The sequence below is a fragment of the Salmo trutta genome, chromosome 14 (genome assembly GCF_901001165.1).
Source record: "Salmo trutta chromosome 14, fSalTru1.1, whole genome shotgun sequence".
Taxonomy (NCBI): Eukaryota; Metazoa; Chordata; class Actinopteri; order Salmoniformes; family Salmonidae; genus Salmo; species Salmo trutta.
Genome location: NC_042970.1, coordinates 12,270,336 through 12,283,654, shown reverse-complemented (window position 1 = coordinate 12,283,654; position 13,319 = coordinate 12,270,336). Strand labels below are relative to the sequence as shown.

Sequence of the window (13,319 nt, the reverse complement as noted above, 5' to 3'; positions counted from 1 at the left end):
ACCCCTAAGAACAGAGAACAGGGGGGTTTAAATATTGATCATTTACGATGGCTATCAGATGCTAGACTGATGCACAGCATACTGCATTCAGCAGTGTGAGCAGCATCGCAAATGAGGATGGAGAGAGTAAGAGAGAGACAATTGGAGAGTCTGTGTATGTTGAGGGAGAGACGGTGAGGGAGGAGATAATTGAGAGAGTGTGTGTATGTTGAGGGAGAGACAGTGAGGGAGGAGAGAATTGAGAGAGGGAGGTGTGTGATTGAGGGTGGGAAAGGCGGGAGACGGTTTGTACAGGAGAGAGCGAGGGAGAGAGAGAGCGAGAGAGAGAGAGAGTGAGAGAGAGAGCGAGAGAGAGAGAGAGAGAGAGGGAGAGAGAGAGAGAGAGAACTGCCCTGCTCTGCTGCAGTGGAGAGAAGTGAGGGGAGAGACTGCAGTCTCTGCTTATGGGAGAAATCAGTAGATATTACTACGGCACGGAAACGTTAGCCCTACGAGCCTGATTATTGGATGGGTCACCCAGCCAGTGGGAACATCACATTAGACTGGTAATACTTTCTACCTCACTCTCATTTCCTCCCTGGAAATGGTAATCAGCGGGTAATATAGACATGCAGGTCATTTAAGGACAACTTTAATACTGATTTTGTTTTTATGATACATAGTGTCAAATGATTGTCAAATGATTCTTCTGTCGTTTGAAGATTTGAACAATGAATGTGCAAATCATTAGATAATTTGAGGGGTTTGTATTGGGTTTGTATGGTGTGTTTCTGGGGCTTTCGGTTTGTGACTAGTCCAGTGTTAAACTGCATAAATGTAGACACTGGTATCTAAGAGTACCTGCAGTGTTGAGGTACAGTATGTACTACTGCTATGAATAGGATGGATAGCTTTCTCTTCTTGTCTCTGTCACCTTACAGTCGCTATACAAGTTGAGAATTAGACAAGGGCTATTATACTATGATTGAATATAGCCTGTGGGAATTGCTGTTACGACTGCTATTATAAGTCGTGATGTATGATGTCCATTTGTTTGGCAGGAATCATTTTAATTTGTCATATAATTATCCTTATCTGTTAAGATTGGTATATATCGATAAATGAGAGCGAGGACAGAGTAAGCAGTTATGTCTATACTAGCCATTTTCATTCTGTCTGTGACATCAAACAATTAGTCATTTGATTTGTCTGATCCCAAACTCCATTGGCTAGCATGGCCTCAGGCAGGCGGTAAGGTATCAGACAGAAGCAATTCAGCTGGATCTGATTTGCTCGGCAACAACTAGTTTCTCTGCTGTAACGTTTTATAAGGGGTCTGGAATTGAACACATGTCTTGTGGAGTGGGATAGCATATAGCCTTTAGCTGTTTTGAGGTTTTTTGAACACTTTAAACAATGCACCTGTTGGAGATGCAAAGCCTGTTGATTTGTGGCCTATAGGTAAATTCAGATGAGGTTTCATTACGAAGACACAGACCTGGATTCAATCCAAGCCACGTTATAGAGCAGCACACTATACAGCCGACAATGCAGCACTTGCGGAGGTTGCATTCACGTTAAACGCTGCACATGCTGGCTCAATCATAAATGACCTGTCCGCGCTATAATGCGCCTTGCATTGAATCACAGCTACAGTCGAGTTATGAGCTACGCTGACAGAATACTGTTTTACTGTTGCTGCTGACCCATGTCTTGATCATTTCCCTGTCTGTTGTGACTTTAGACAATGCATTTCCTACATACAGTATATCATTGTCTCAATACTTGGTATCTTATGTAGACAACTGTACAGTTTACACAAAGTTTCTGAAAACATAAATATGTCAACTGCATGTAAATACCTCTTTACATCTACAACAAAAGACTGTTGGTTTGACAAGGTAACATTCTTCTTTGATGGTAAAATCTATACAAAATAGAGTGTACGTGGTGATCGGGCTGGCTGATCTAGAGCAAAATAGAGTGCACGTGGTGATCTGGCTGGCTGGTCTAGAGAAAAATAGAGTGCACGTGGTGATCTGGCTGGCTGATTCTAAAGTCAGTAAAGATCCGTTGTAGACCTGCGTGTATCGCTCTGTCTCCAGTGAGGACACATGTAATCGGGGTTAAGCTCTACGTTTGCCTGCCATGTATCCCAATTCTGTCCAATTGTCTTGCTTGCTCATTTAGATGGGCCTTAGAAACTGCTTGTCGACTAAACTGAGACAGATCGTTTTGTCATCCAGCCCTTTTAGAGCGAATGAAAAACCTCTGGGAAGCTTTTTGCATTGGAGAGCCTCTCACATACAGACACATAGACACACACACACAGGCTCACAAACACACACACACACACACACACACACACACACACACACACACACACACACACACACACACACACACACACACACACACACACACACACACACACACACACACACACACACACACACACACACACACACACACACACACACACACACACAGATTCCATGACATAGACTGACCAGGTGAATCCAGGTGAAAGCTATGATCCCTTATTGATGTCACTTGTTAAATCCAACTTCAGTCAGTGTAGATAAAGGGGAGGAAACAGGTTAAAGAATGATTTTCAAGCCTTAAGACAATTGAGACATGGATTATGTATGTGTGCCATTCAGAAGGTGAATGGGGAAGACAAAAGATTGAAGTGCCTTTGAACAGGGTATGGCAGTAGGTGCCAGGCGCACCAGTTTGAGTGTGTCAAGAACTGCAACCCTGCTGGGTTTTTCGCATTCAATAGTTTCCACTGTATCAAGAATGATCCACCACCCAAAGGACATCCAGCCAACTTGACACAAGTGTGGGAAGCTTTGGAGTCAACATGGACCAGCATTCCTGTGGAACGCTTTCAACACCTTGTGTAGTCCATGCCCCAACGAACTGAGGCTGTTCTGAGGGCAAACGGGGGTGTAACTCATTGTTAGAAAGGTGTTCTTACTGTTCTGTCCACTCAGTGTATGTTACAATAAGCATATCTTCAATTACAATATATCCAGTTTCTATCCCTTTTCAATAGTTGACATAGCAATATTCCTTCACTGTTTGTGAAAGTATTGTATACCAACCTCCAGCAATAATGGTATTTTGTATCAGCTACTTCTCCAAAAGAGTTTTTGTATCATCAGGAGATGATAGGGATAGTCTATTACCAGACCAATAGGATTGTAGATGTCAGCAGAGATGATAGGGTTAGTCTATTACCAGACCAATAGGATTGTAGATGTCAGCAGAGATGATAGGGTTAGTCTATTACCAGACCAATAGGATTGTAGATGTCAGCAGAGATGATAGGGTTAGTCTATTACCAGACCAATAGGATTGTAGATGTCAGCAGAGATGATAGGGTTAGTCTATTACCAGACCGATAGGATTGTAGATGTCAGGAGAGATGATAGGGTTAGTCTATTACCAGACCAATAGGATTGTAGATGTCAGCAGAGATGATAGGGTTAGTCTATTACCAGACCAATAGGATTGTAGATGTCAGCAGAGATGATAGGGTTAGTCTATTACCAGACCAATAGGATTGTAGATGTCAGCAGAGATGATAGGGTTAGTCTATTACCAGACCGATAGGATTGTAGATGTCAGGAGAGATGATAGGGTTGATCTATTACCAGACTAACAGCATTTAGAGACGTCACGTTACTGTGACGTGCACATCTACTCTCATTGTCATTTGCTATTATTGATTTTGGTGAATAATAGATTTATAACCAATTCTGTATGTGCAGAATAGAGGAGTAGGCCTTTGTCATTTTCCATACAATAGGGACAGCAGGGAGGCAGAGCCGGACAATAGCACCTTATCCTATGGGTTGTTGAGTGGGTTGGCTCAAGGTTAGAGGTATGCTTTTTGCACTGTCGTGACATTTCTCAGCCCTGCTTAGTCCTACCCAATCAAATATGAGTATGACTCACAATGAGTATCACCGTGATCTGTAAATGTTAATCATATGCTGGTGTCACCCCTGAGACACCAGCGTAGCTAGGAATTCTGGGAAATAAATTGTCAGACTTCAATGTAATTGGGTAACGTTCCCTACTCTCTCCTCCTGTTGCCGCCCCTGAGAGCAACACAGAACTGGCACAGAATGATATGATGCTTGCTGAGGCCTGAGATGAGAATTTGTTTGGCCAGCTGTTTGTAGTCTATAGGATTCCCCAGAAGAAGACAGACGTGTGGTTATAGCGTTTCATGCATTCTTATTCTTTATGATTGTGGTTGGTGATTGCGGATTCCTGTCAGATTGATAAACACTGTTATTACCGTAGCCTGCATCTAGGTAGCAGGGCAGTTAATTCAGGAAGTAAACTTAAATTACAATTTAATAATAAAAATCAATAAATGTATTTATTTTCAGTTACTTCTCAATAAACTGAAAAGTAAAAACATTTTTTTTTTTAAGTTAAAACATTTCTGAATTGTACACTTCTAATCACTTCCTGAATTGACTGCCTTCAATTTGAGTTGAGCCAAACCCTGCTGGGTAGATTAGAAAATATATGATTAATTTGCTTCCTGTTATACCTTTCTCTTTTTGCACAGTGATCTCATCCCTCACTTTAAATGTAATTTCTCTGAAAATAATCCCTAATTAGACATGAAAAGCCATTCACTGTTATAGATGATTAGACATGAGAAGCCATTCGCTGTTATAGATGATTAGACATGAGAAGCCATCCACTGTTATAGATGATTAGACATGAGAAGCCATCCACTGTTATAGATGATTAGACATGAGAAGCCATTCGCTGTTATAGATGATTAGACATGAGAAGCCATCCACTGTTATAGATGATTAGACATGAGAAGCCATTCGCTGTTATAGATGATTAGACATGAGAAGCCATCCACTGTTATAGATGATTAGACATGAGAAGCCATTCGCTGTTATAGATGATTAGACATGAGAAGCCATCCACTGTTATAGATGATTAGACATGAGAAGCCATCCACTGTTATAGATGATTAGACATGAGAAGCCATTCACTGTTACAGATGATTAGACATGAGAAGCCATTCGCTGTTATAGATGATTAGACATGAAAAGCCATTCACTGTTATAGATGATTAGACATGAGAAGCCATTCACTGTTACAGATGATTAGACATGAGAAGCCATTCACTGTTATAGATGATTAGACATGAGAAGCCATCCACTGTTATAGATGATTAGACATGAGAAGCCATCCACTGTTATAGATGATTAGACATGAGAAGCCATCCACTGTTATAGATGATTAGACATGAGAAGCCATTCACTGTTACAGATGATTAGACATGAGAAGCCATTCACTGTTATAGATGATTAGACATGAGAAGCCATCCACTGTTATAGATGTGTAATTATGAGTCAGTACATGATAATGGGAACTCCTGAGAACTTTTTGGGGAGCAGTAGGCGGGGCCTTTAACAGTTGGTCTAACATGCATCCGAAGGTCATAATTCCCATTCAGCCTCTCCATCTCACCTTCTCACAGCGTTAATTGTTTCAGTACAGTACATTGCTAATCCTATTAGGATTCAAATCAAATCAAATTGTATTTATCACATGGGCCCAATACAACATGTGTAGACCTTACTGTGAAATGCTAACTTACAAGCCCTTAACCAACAATGCAGTTTTAAGAAAATAAAATATTTACTAAATAAACGAAAGTAAAAAAAGTAACACAATAAAATAACAATAACAAGACTATATGCGGGGGTACAGGTTAGTCGAGGTAAGTGAGGTACTATGTACATATAGGTAGGGGTAAAGGGACTATGCATAGATAATAAACAGTCATGAATTGTTCAGCAGTCTTATGGGTTGGGGGTAGAAGCTGATAAGGAGCCTTTTGGACCTAGACGCTCCAGTAGAAAGAAGGATGTTTCGGTCACGAGTGCCTCATTTCAATTTGGTGGAGATCATTGTTTCAGAAGAGACATAGCATATTATAATTGATATATTACAATCACCTTAGTCTTTGCCATTCCTTCAGAGGGAACAGATCACGCATCATAAATGGAAAATAGTCCTCTTTGTGTCACGACTTCGGCTGAAGTTGATGCCTCTCCTTGTTCGGGTGGTGTTCGGCGGTCGACGTCACCGGTCTTCTAGCCATCATTGATCCATTTGTCATTTTCCATTGGTTTTGTCTCGTTTTCCCACACACCTGGTTTTCATTTCCCAATTACTGGTCATGTATTTAACCCTCTGTTTCCCCCATGTCTTTGTGTGTGATTGTTATTTGTTCAGGTCGGTATGTTCCGGCTGGTTTGTACCGGGTGCTGTTTATCACCCATGCTTTGTGGCAACCGTTCTTTTTGCACTTTGTAAATTGTTTACCTTGTGCTGTCGAGTAAAGTGCGTTGTTTCACTCATCTCTGCTCTCCTGCCCCTGTCTTTATACACCAGCTACACCCACCATCCTGACACTTTGGAACACATTTTGGATAGGGAGCCTTTGTATTTATTTGGCACATTTTCCACCTCAAGTAGAAGATGTGTTAACTCCAACCATTCATTTTTATTTAATCCCTAATGGACCGTGATGTAATGCTGTAATGTTGAATATCGGCTTTCACAAGGGACTGAGGGCCTCATTGACAGATTTTATTCCATTGACATTGATGTAATATTAAGATACTGTGTCTCATTCCTCAAACAAATGAAATTAGCCGTTTCATCCCTGAGTTAAATGTTAAATGTTAAATCCATTTAGGAGTTTATAGTACATTAATGATGCAGGTCTACCGGCTGGCATTTTTATCCTCAGGGTCTGTGATGTGGACTAATGTCAAGGAGGCCATTTCCCTACAACACTCCAGCCTTGTCACTGTGCTGCTCTACTGTCTGACACATTGCTAAGGAATTGAGTTGGGTCACATGGTAGAATGGTAGATCCTCCATTTTCTTGCTTTGTGTGCAGAAAACCAATACTCGGCTACTAAATTGTTTCTATTGGAGTGGAGTGCCAGAGAGTTCAGGACTAATCTAACTTCTGAAGTAAATCTCTAACAGATGCCTATTTTTAATTCCCTAACATTGCCATGAAGCAATGTTTTTATGATAGTGATACATCTATGGCGATAGGTAATGAGTGATGAAATACATGTATTTTTGATGTGTTTGTGTGTTATACCAAAGGTTACACACTTCATTATCTGTGCTGCTGGTGATGGCAACTGACCGTCTCTTTGTGTGTCTGTGACTTGCCCCAGGGACTGTGTGTGTGGCCTAGTCATTGAGGATGAAGTGGAACTTATTCAAGAATAAGCCTGAGGCCATGGTGGGTCCAGAGCCAACGGGCACCGGCGCCACTATGACCGCGGCCCCAGCCATCGCCATCGCCACCACCGTGGCTGAACCCCCAGGCAACGGCACAGTTTCCAAGAACGACATGTTCGAAGAGATCAAGAGCAAGTTCATGAATGAGATCGATAAGATCCCATGTACGTCTTCCCTGGTTAACCAAAATACTTTTTTTTTACCAATCCTGACTCATAACTCATGTACTATGCATGGAACAACATTGGAACATAGAATCCTAAATCTGAATGATCTCATAGAAGTTCAATTAAATCCAACCCATATTGAGGTATTTACATGGTAGTGTTTTTTCCTCATAACTCCCCTGTGTGTGTTGCAGTGCCCTCCTGGGCCATCATAGCTATCGCTGTGGTGGCCGCCCTCCTCATCCTCACCTGCTGCTTCTGCATCATCAAGAAGTGCTGCTGTAAGAAGAAGAAGAACAAGAAGGGCAAGAAGGGCAAAGATGGCCTCAACATGAAGAACATGAAAGGGGACGAGGTACGGTGCTTCGAGCTCCACATATAAACTCAGTTCGCAGAGTACATGCAGCTCCGACAGACATAACATATATCACACTCAGGATACGTATTTCATTTGAACACAAAATTCATAAAACTCATATGAATATGAACACAAAACTCACATGAATATCAGTACGTTAAGTTATTTATTTTTAGATGATGAATGTAGACAAGCAGGACTAGGAATTAATCTCGGGATAGCTGACAGAGGGCATCTATAATTATTAGCCTACTAAGCCACAGACTCCATTCCTCCATAACAATAAGGTTGCCTGTTTTATTTACTGTGCAACAATTTCTTTTGTTTGAGGAACTTGGGAATGTTTTGGTCAATATGTAAAGATGGAAGATCTTAATTTGACCATAGTAAAATACGCTACCTGACCAAAAGTATGTGGACACCTGCTAGTTGAAAATCTCATTCCAAAATGACGGGCATTAATATGGAGTTGGTCCTCCCCTTTGCTGCTATAACAGCTTCCACTCTTCTGGGAAGGCTTTCCACTAGATGTTGGAACATTGCTGTGGGGACTTGCTTCCATTCAGCCACGAGACTATTAGTGAGGCCTGGCTTGCAGTTGGCGTTCCAATTCATCCCAAAGGTGTTCGATGGGGTTGAGGTCAGGGCTCTGTGCAGGCCAGTCAAGTTCTTCCACACCGATATCGACAAACCACTTCTGTATGGACCTCACTTTGTGCACGGGGGCATTGTCATGCTGAAACAGCAAAGGACCTTCCCCAAACTATTGCCATAAAGTTGGAAGAACAGAATCGTCTAAAATGTAATTGTATGCTGTAGCATTAAGATTTCACTTCACTGGAACTAAGGTGCCTAGCTTGAACCATGAACAACAACCCCAAACCATTATTCGTCCTCCACAAAACTTTACAGTTGACATTATGCATTCAGGCAGGTAGCGTTCTCCTGGAATCTGCCAAACCCAGATTTGTCTGTCGGACTGCCAGATGGTGAAGCGTGATTCATCAAATGAAATCAAATTCAAATAAGATTGTATTTGTCACATGCGCCGAATACAACAGGTGCAAACCTTACCGTGAAATGCTCAGTTACAAGCCCTTAACCAACAATGCAGTTTTAAGAAAATAGAGTTAGTAAATAAACTAAAGGAAACAATAAAAAAAGGAAAAAAGTTACACAATAAAATAACAATAATGAGGCTATATACAGGGGTACTGATACCGAGTCAATGGGTGGTGGTACAGGTTAGTCGAGGTAATTTGTACATGTGAGTAGGGGTAAAGTGACTATGCATAGATAGTAAACAGCGAGTAGCAGCATTGTAAAAACTAAGGGGGGGAGGGGTCAATACAAATAGTCCGTTTGATTGAAAGTTCAGCAGTCTTATGGCTTGTCAGTAGAAGCTGTTAAGGAGCCTTTTGGATCAAGACTTGGCACTCGATTTTAAACACCTGTCAGCAACGGGTTTGGCTGAAATAGCCAAATCCAATAATTTGAAGGGATGTCCACATACTTTTGTACGTATATACTGTAATTGCAGCAACAGAATTTGAATGCTTATTCCATAATGTTGCTTGATCAGTGGTTGGACTATTAGCTGGCCAAAAGTAGGCTACATCAAGAGTGCAATACTGTTAATATAACCGTGTGTTAGTGTGGGTTTTCTGTGAATTTATGTAAATCACGAAGCTACTCTGCATTTCCTGCGGTGCAGGAACATTCTCAGCAGCAAAAGAGTGATCAAATTAAGATCTGACATCTGTATATAGATTTGACCAACAACACATGCTCTTTATGCATCCCTTGGTGTATCAGCAACAACCTTTGATCTTTCGTTGGCAGCACTTAGACCAGACTTGGGGAGACATGTCGATAACCTCCTATCCTCTCTGTTCTCTTGATGTGGTTGTTGTTGTTGTTTTAAAATGTGTGCTGTACTTCATTGTGACATACGGTGAAAATTACACATTTGTTATGGGAAAAGGACCAGGGATGGTTTGGGTAATGGGTAGAGAAAGTAATGAAGCCCTGTCTTTTGTGGCATTCCAATTAACGGATGACTGCTAGGGTAAGCTGTCCTCCGTGCTTAAGGATAATAGACATGATACCCATGGATCAGAGGAGCCATACCCATGGATCAGAGGAGCCATATCTCAGACTAAGCAGAATAAACAGGGGAGGACTGTGAAAAGTGCTCCTGCTTAATTCCAGGCTGAATGTGTCCACTATCATTAATAGGGCCCCATTCACCAGTAACAGTTATTAAAGCAAGTAACTGTCTCCACATGGTGAAAGATGGTCCCGGAAGTAGGACGTTTACATTTTTTTTTTTTTACGAACAATCACTGTCATTTTTCATCGTCCTAGTGTTGCCGGTGGTGTTGTTTGTTTTCTGGTGTGTCGTAAGTTCAAACCTCTTCCTCTCTCTGCTCTCCTCCTCTTCACTTTGTCTCTTATGTGTGCATCGTGTTTCTTGACTGTGATGGACCCCTGATCTACGGTAGGTGGAAGGATCGCGGTGATGCTCTCTGGCCCATGGGCAGATGATGATGATGATGATGAGGGGGGGTTTCATGGAATGAAAATCGTAGCTTCTTTGCTTTTCTATCATGTTTTTGAATTATGTTTTGAGAAGTTAAATGAGAACGCTATGGTCTGCTCCATAAAACCCTGAGAGAAAACAAAAAAAAATATTGAAAAAACGTATTGCCCATTATGTGACAGTGTGATGCCAAACTCACCCCAATATGAAACGTATTGGGCATAGTTTAAACGCAACCCACAAATAACACTATTAATATATGCATGTGAAAAAGGGCATGGTTGGTTGTTTGTGGGACATGATGACGACAATGATAACCGCATGACCAATCAATCAATATTTTTCATCTGCACCCCAATTACTTTGTCACTCAAACGAGAAATAAAAAATGAATCACAGGTTTGCAGATGAAATAGTCACGGAAACTTGAACATGTCAGAAACAGGGGTTACCATAACTGGCTGTTATCTAACTGAAATACTGCTTCTACATTATGCAAATAGCTGGCAATGCCCTTTAATCCTGTAGCTACCATTTGGCTGGGGAAAATGGTGACCGGACTTGAGAGGAACATTCCTTGGTGACACATTAATGGAATAAAAAGAAAGCAAGTAAGATTATACAGGCCCTGCTTTTGGAGGATCAGTTAACTAGTTCCTTGGGAATATGGGGTAAGATGTAAAAGACAGGGTAAAACAATTGTGTCACCAAAGGACATTTTGAATTCAAGTCATTAGCTAGAAAACATCATTCCTGAGTCCCTGGTTGCATTAGAGACAGGATGGTATTCCACTATGCCACCAGGTGAGAAGCAGGTAAGCGGGAGCAAGGCAACGCAAGGCAACGCAACAAACCCTGATGCTACGCAATGCAAGGCAAGGCAACGCAACAAACCTTGGTGCTACCGTACGCAGCGCAATGCAACACAACACAAGCCTCCTGAACGTCCACTGTCTGTCTGTGGCATGCTGTCTGTGGTGGGTGGGGCACCCTCCATCTGCCTCCTACACCTAACCCCAGACCCCTCAACTCTGATCCCTGTGTCCTGTGTTCTACCACTGCAGAAACAGGACGATGACGATGATGAAGGCGAGACAGGCCTCACGGAGGAGGAGAAAGAGGAGGAAGAGAAAGAGGAGGAGAAACTTGGCAAGCTGCAGTACTCGCTGGACTATGACTTCCAAGACAGTAAGGTTAGTGGCTGATATTTCCCCCTTTAAATCCTTGTAGGCACTGCTCAGCTAAACCTGTATTAGGCTGTTTTACCGTAATACAATATTTGCAGCATTGTCAGTCTATCAGAAAGAGTCCATCAACTTCCAGGGATGGGAATATGATTTTTTTTACTATAAAAAAAACTACAATTTTTAGAACACAAGGCCCGCACTGAAAAACATTATGTGTGCCCATGTATCTATATGACAACAGTGTGCAACAATGTCTAATTTATCATAACCATTACAGATAACAAATCCCAATAACTAAATTGAGCCATAAATTCAGACAATAAAAACGCTAGTGAAATTTTAAGATGAATTTATTGAAACCGTAATATCAACTAGTTATATTATATTGTGGGAAACACAATCTTCAAAAAGGCAGTAACCTCAGCAGTGGCCCTTGCTTGTGGAAGCCTTATGTTAGGAATCAAAAGGACTACTAAAGGTAAGTTGAGTAATTAAATATAAACTGAAATCAAATTGCTCCATTACATATTCAGTCCACAAAAAAAGTAATTTGAATCATTCATTGAAACCATAATGAGCTGTGTTACCTGCTCAGCTTTGGTGAGGTCACAGCGGCGCAAAAGTTGTGATGCGAGATTGCTGCTCCTACATTTGCCTATTATATGAAAAAAAAGGTGATCTGTGGTTAAAGATTGAGTTTTGACGTCCGTTCGAGTACTCCAATACTGGATTACTCCTGCCCAGCCCTATCATCTTGTAGAAATTAAAGACATACTTACAGTAGTCTAAATTACAGATTTATCGATATCCAGAGAGTAGACTGGTGGACCTGAAGAACCTGGTGGTAGGTCATCCATCTTGAAATCAGTGTTTTTACTGAGCTACAACTCAGCTTTGGCATTGTTGAGTACTAACCAGTGGGCATGGTGGGACCCTTGTGGCCATGCTCCACATAGCATGCCTACATCCCCTCAAAGTACCTTGAACAAACAAGCATCTTTTATCAACAGCTCTGCAAAAACATCAGCAGAATTTTGCAGCAACAGTTTTGGGGAGAGACAGCTGACAACTGCTGAACTTAGGGTTGATTAATAAAAATATTCAAGAGAGCAGTGAATCCAGATCAGGGTTCTGGGTATGAGAGGGTTTCTCTAGTATATTCAGCATCGTTGTAAATGCATGGGTGGAGTCAGTGTTACAGTGAGTGTGCAATGCTATGCAGGATTTTGGCAGTGTGACGTAAGTCCAAGAGGAGTGGAAATGCAGAGTCATTCTGAAATAAGGAAGTCCCTCATGAGATATGGACCCAGGATCAGGGCTTGGAATCACTGACGCAGGATCGGGGCTTGAGATGAAAATGTACATTAAAGCAGGTCCTTTCTTTCTAGCTGAATCAATTACTATACCTTCAAAATAATTAATCTCTCCATCATTCAGAGCACAATGATACTTGGCACAAGTACCTCTTTTTCAGATATGCAAAACTACTGTAACATGATATTCTGTGACTTTCTGATGTCATGGCAGCAAATATATTTGACAGCTCTAGTGTGAATAGCTTGTATCTAATCTTAGTCATCTAAAAGGGCTGTGATAATTATTGTTGCAGCTTTAGGTTGTCAGCCAACAGGCCACAAGCTTATGTAACAAGGCTGCAGCATTTATCTGCAGCAGTGACAGGAAGCACACATGAATAGATTAATGTATGTTGTTTTCTCACCTAATATGGTTGGTTTGTCTCAATGCTGTCTGTGACCCCTGAA

General features: G+C 41.4%; 1 protein-coding gene across 3 annotated transcripts in view; it reads left to right on the top strand.

Annotated features, from left to right (window-relative positions):
* The window catches only part of LOC115207404 (synaptotagmin-2), a 49,875-nt gene that overhangs the window by 30,305 nt on the left and 6,251 nt on the right, over nt 1–13,319 (top strand). Inside the window, exons 1-4 of one of the 3 annotated variants that reach the window (XM_029774467.1) lie at nt 433–545; nt 7,236–7,466; nt 7,664–7,824; nt 11,434–11,562. In XM_029774467.1, the coding sequence (XP_029630327.1) occupies nt 7,265–7,466; nt 7,664–7,824; nt 11,434–11,562 (492 nt within the window). In that variant the 5' untranslated portion in view covers nt 433–545; nt 7,236–7,264. Of the gene's footprint in view, nt 1–432; nt 546–7,235; nt 7,467–7,663; nt 7,825–11,433; nt 11,563–13,319 lie in introns of those variants that run through there. The other 2 variants (XM_029774466.1, XM_029774468.1) reach the window with 2 other exon arrangements.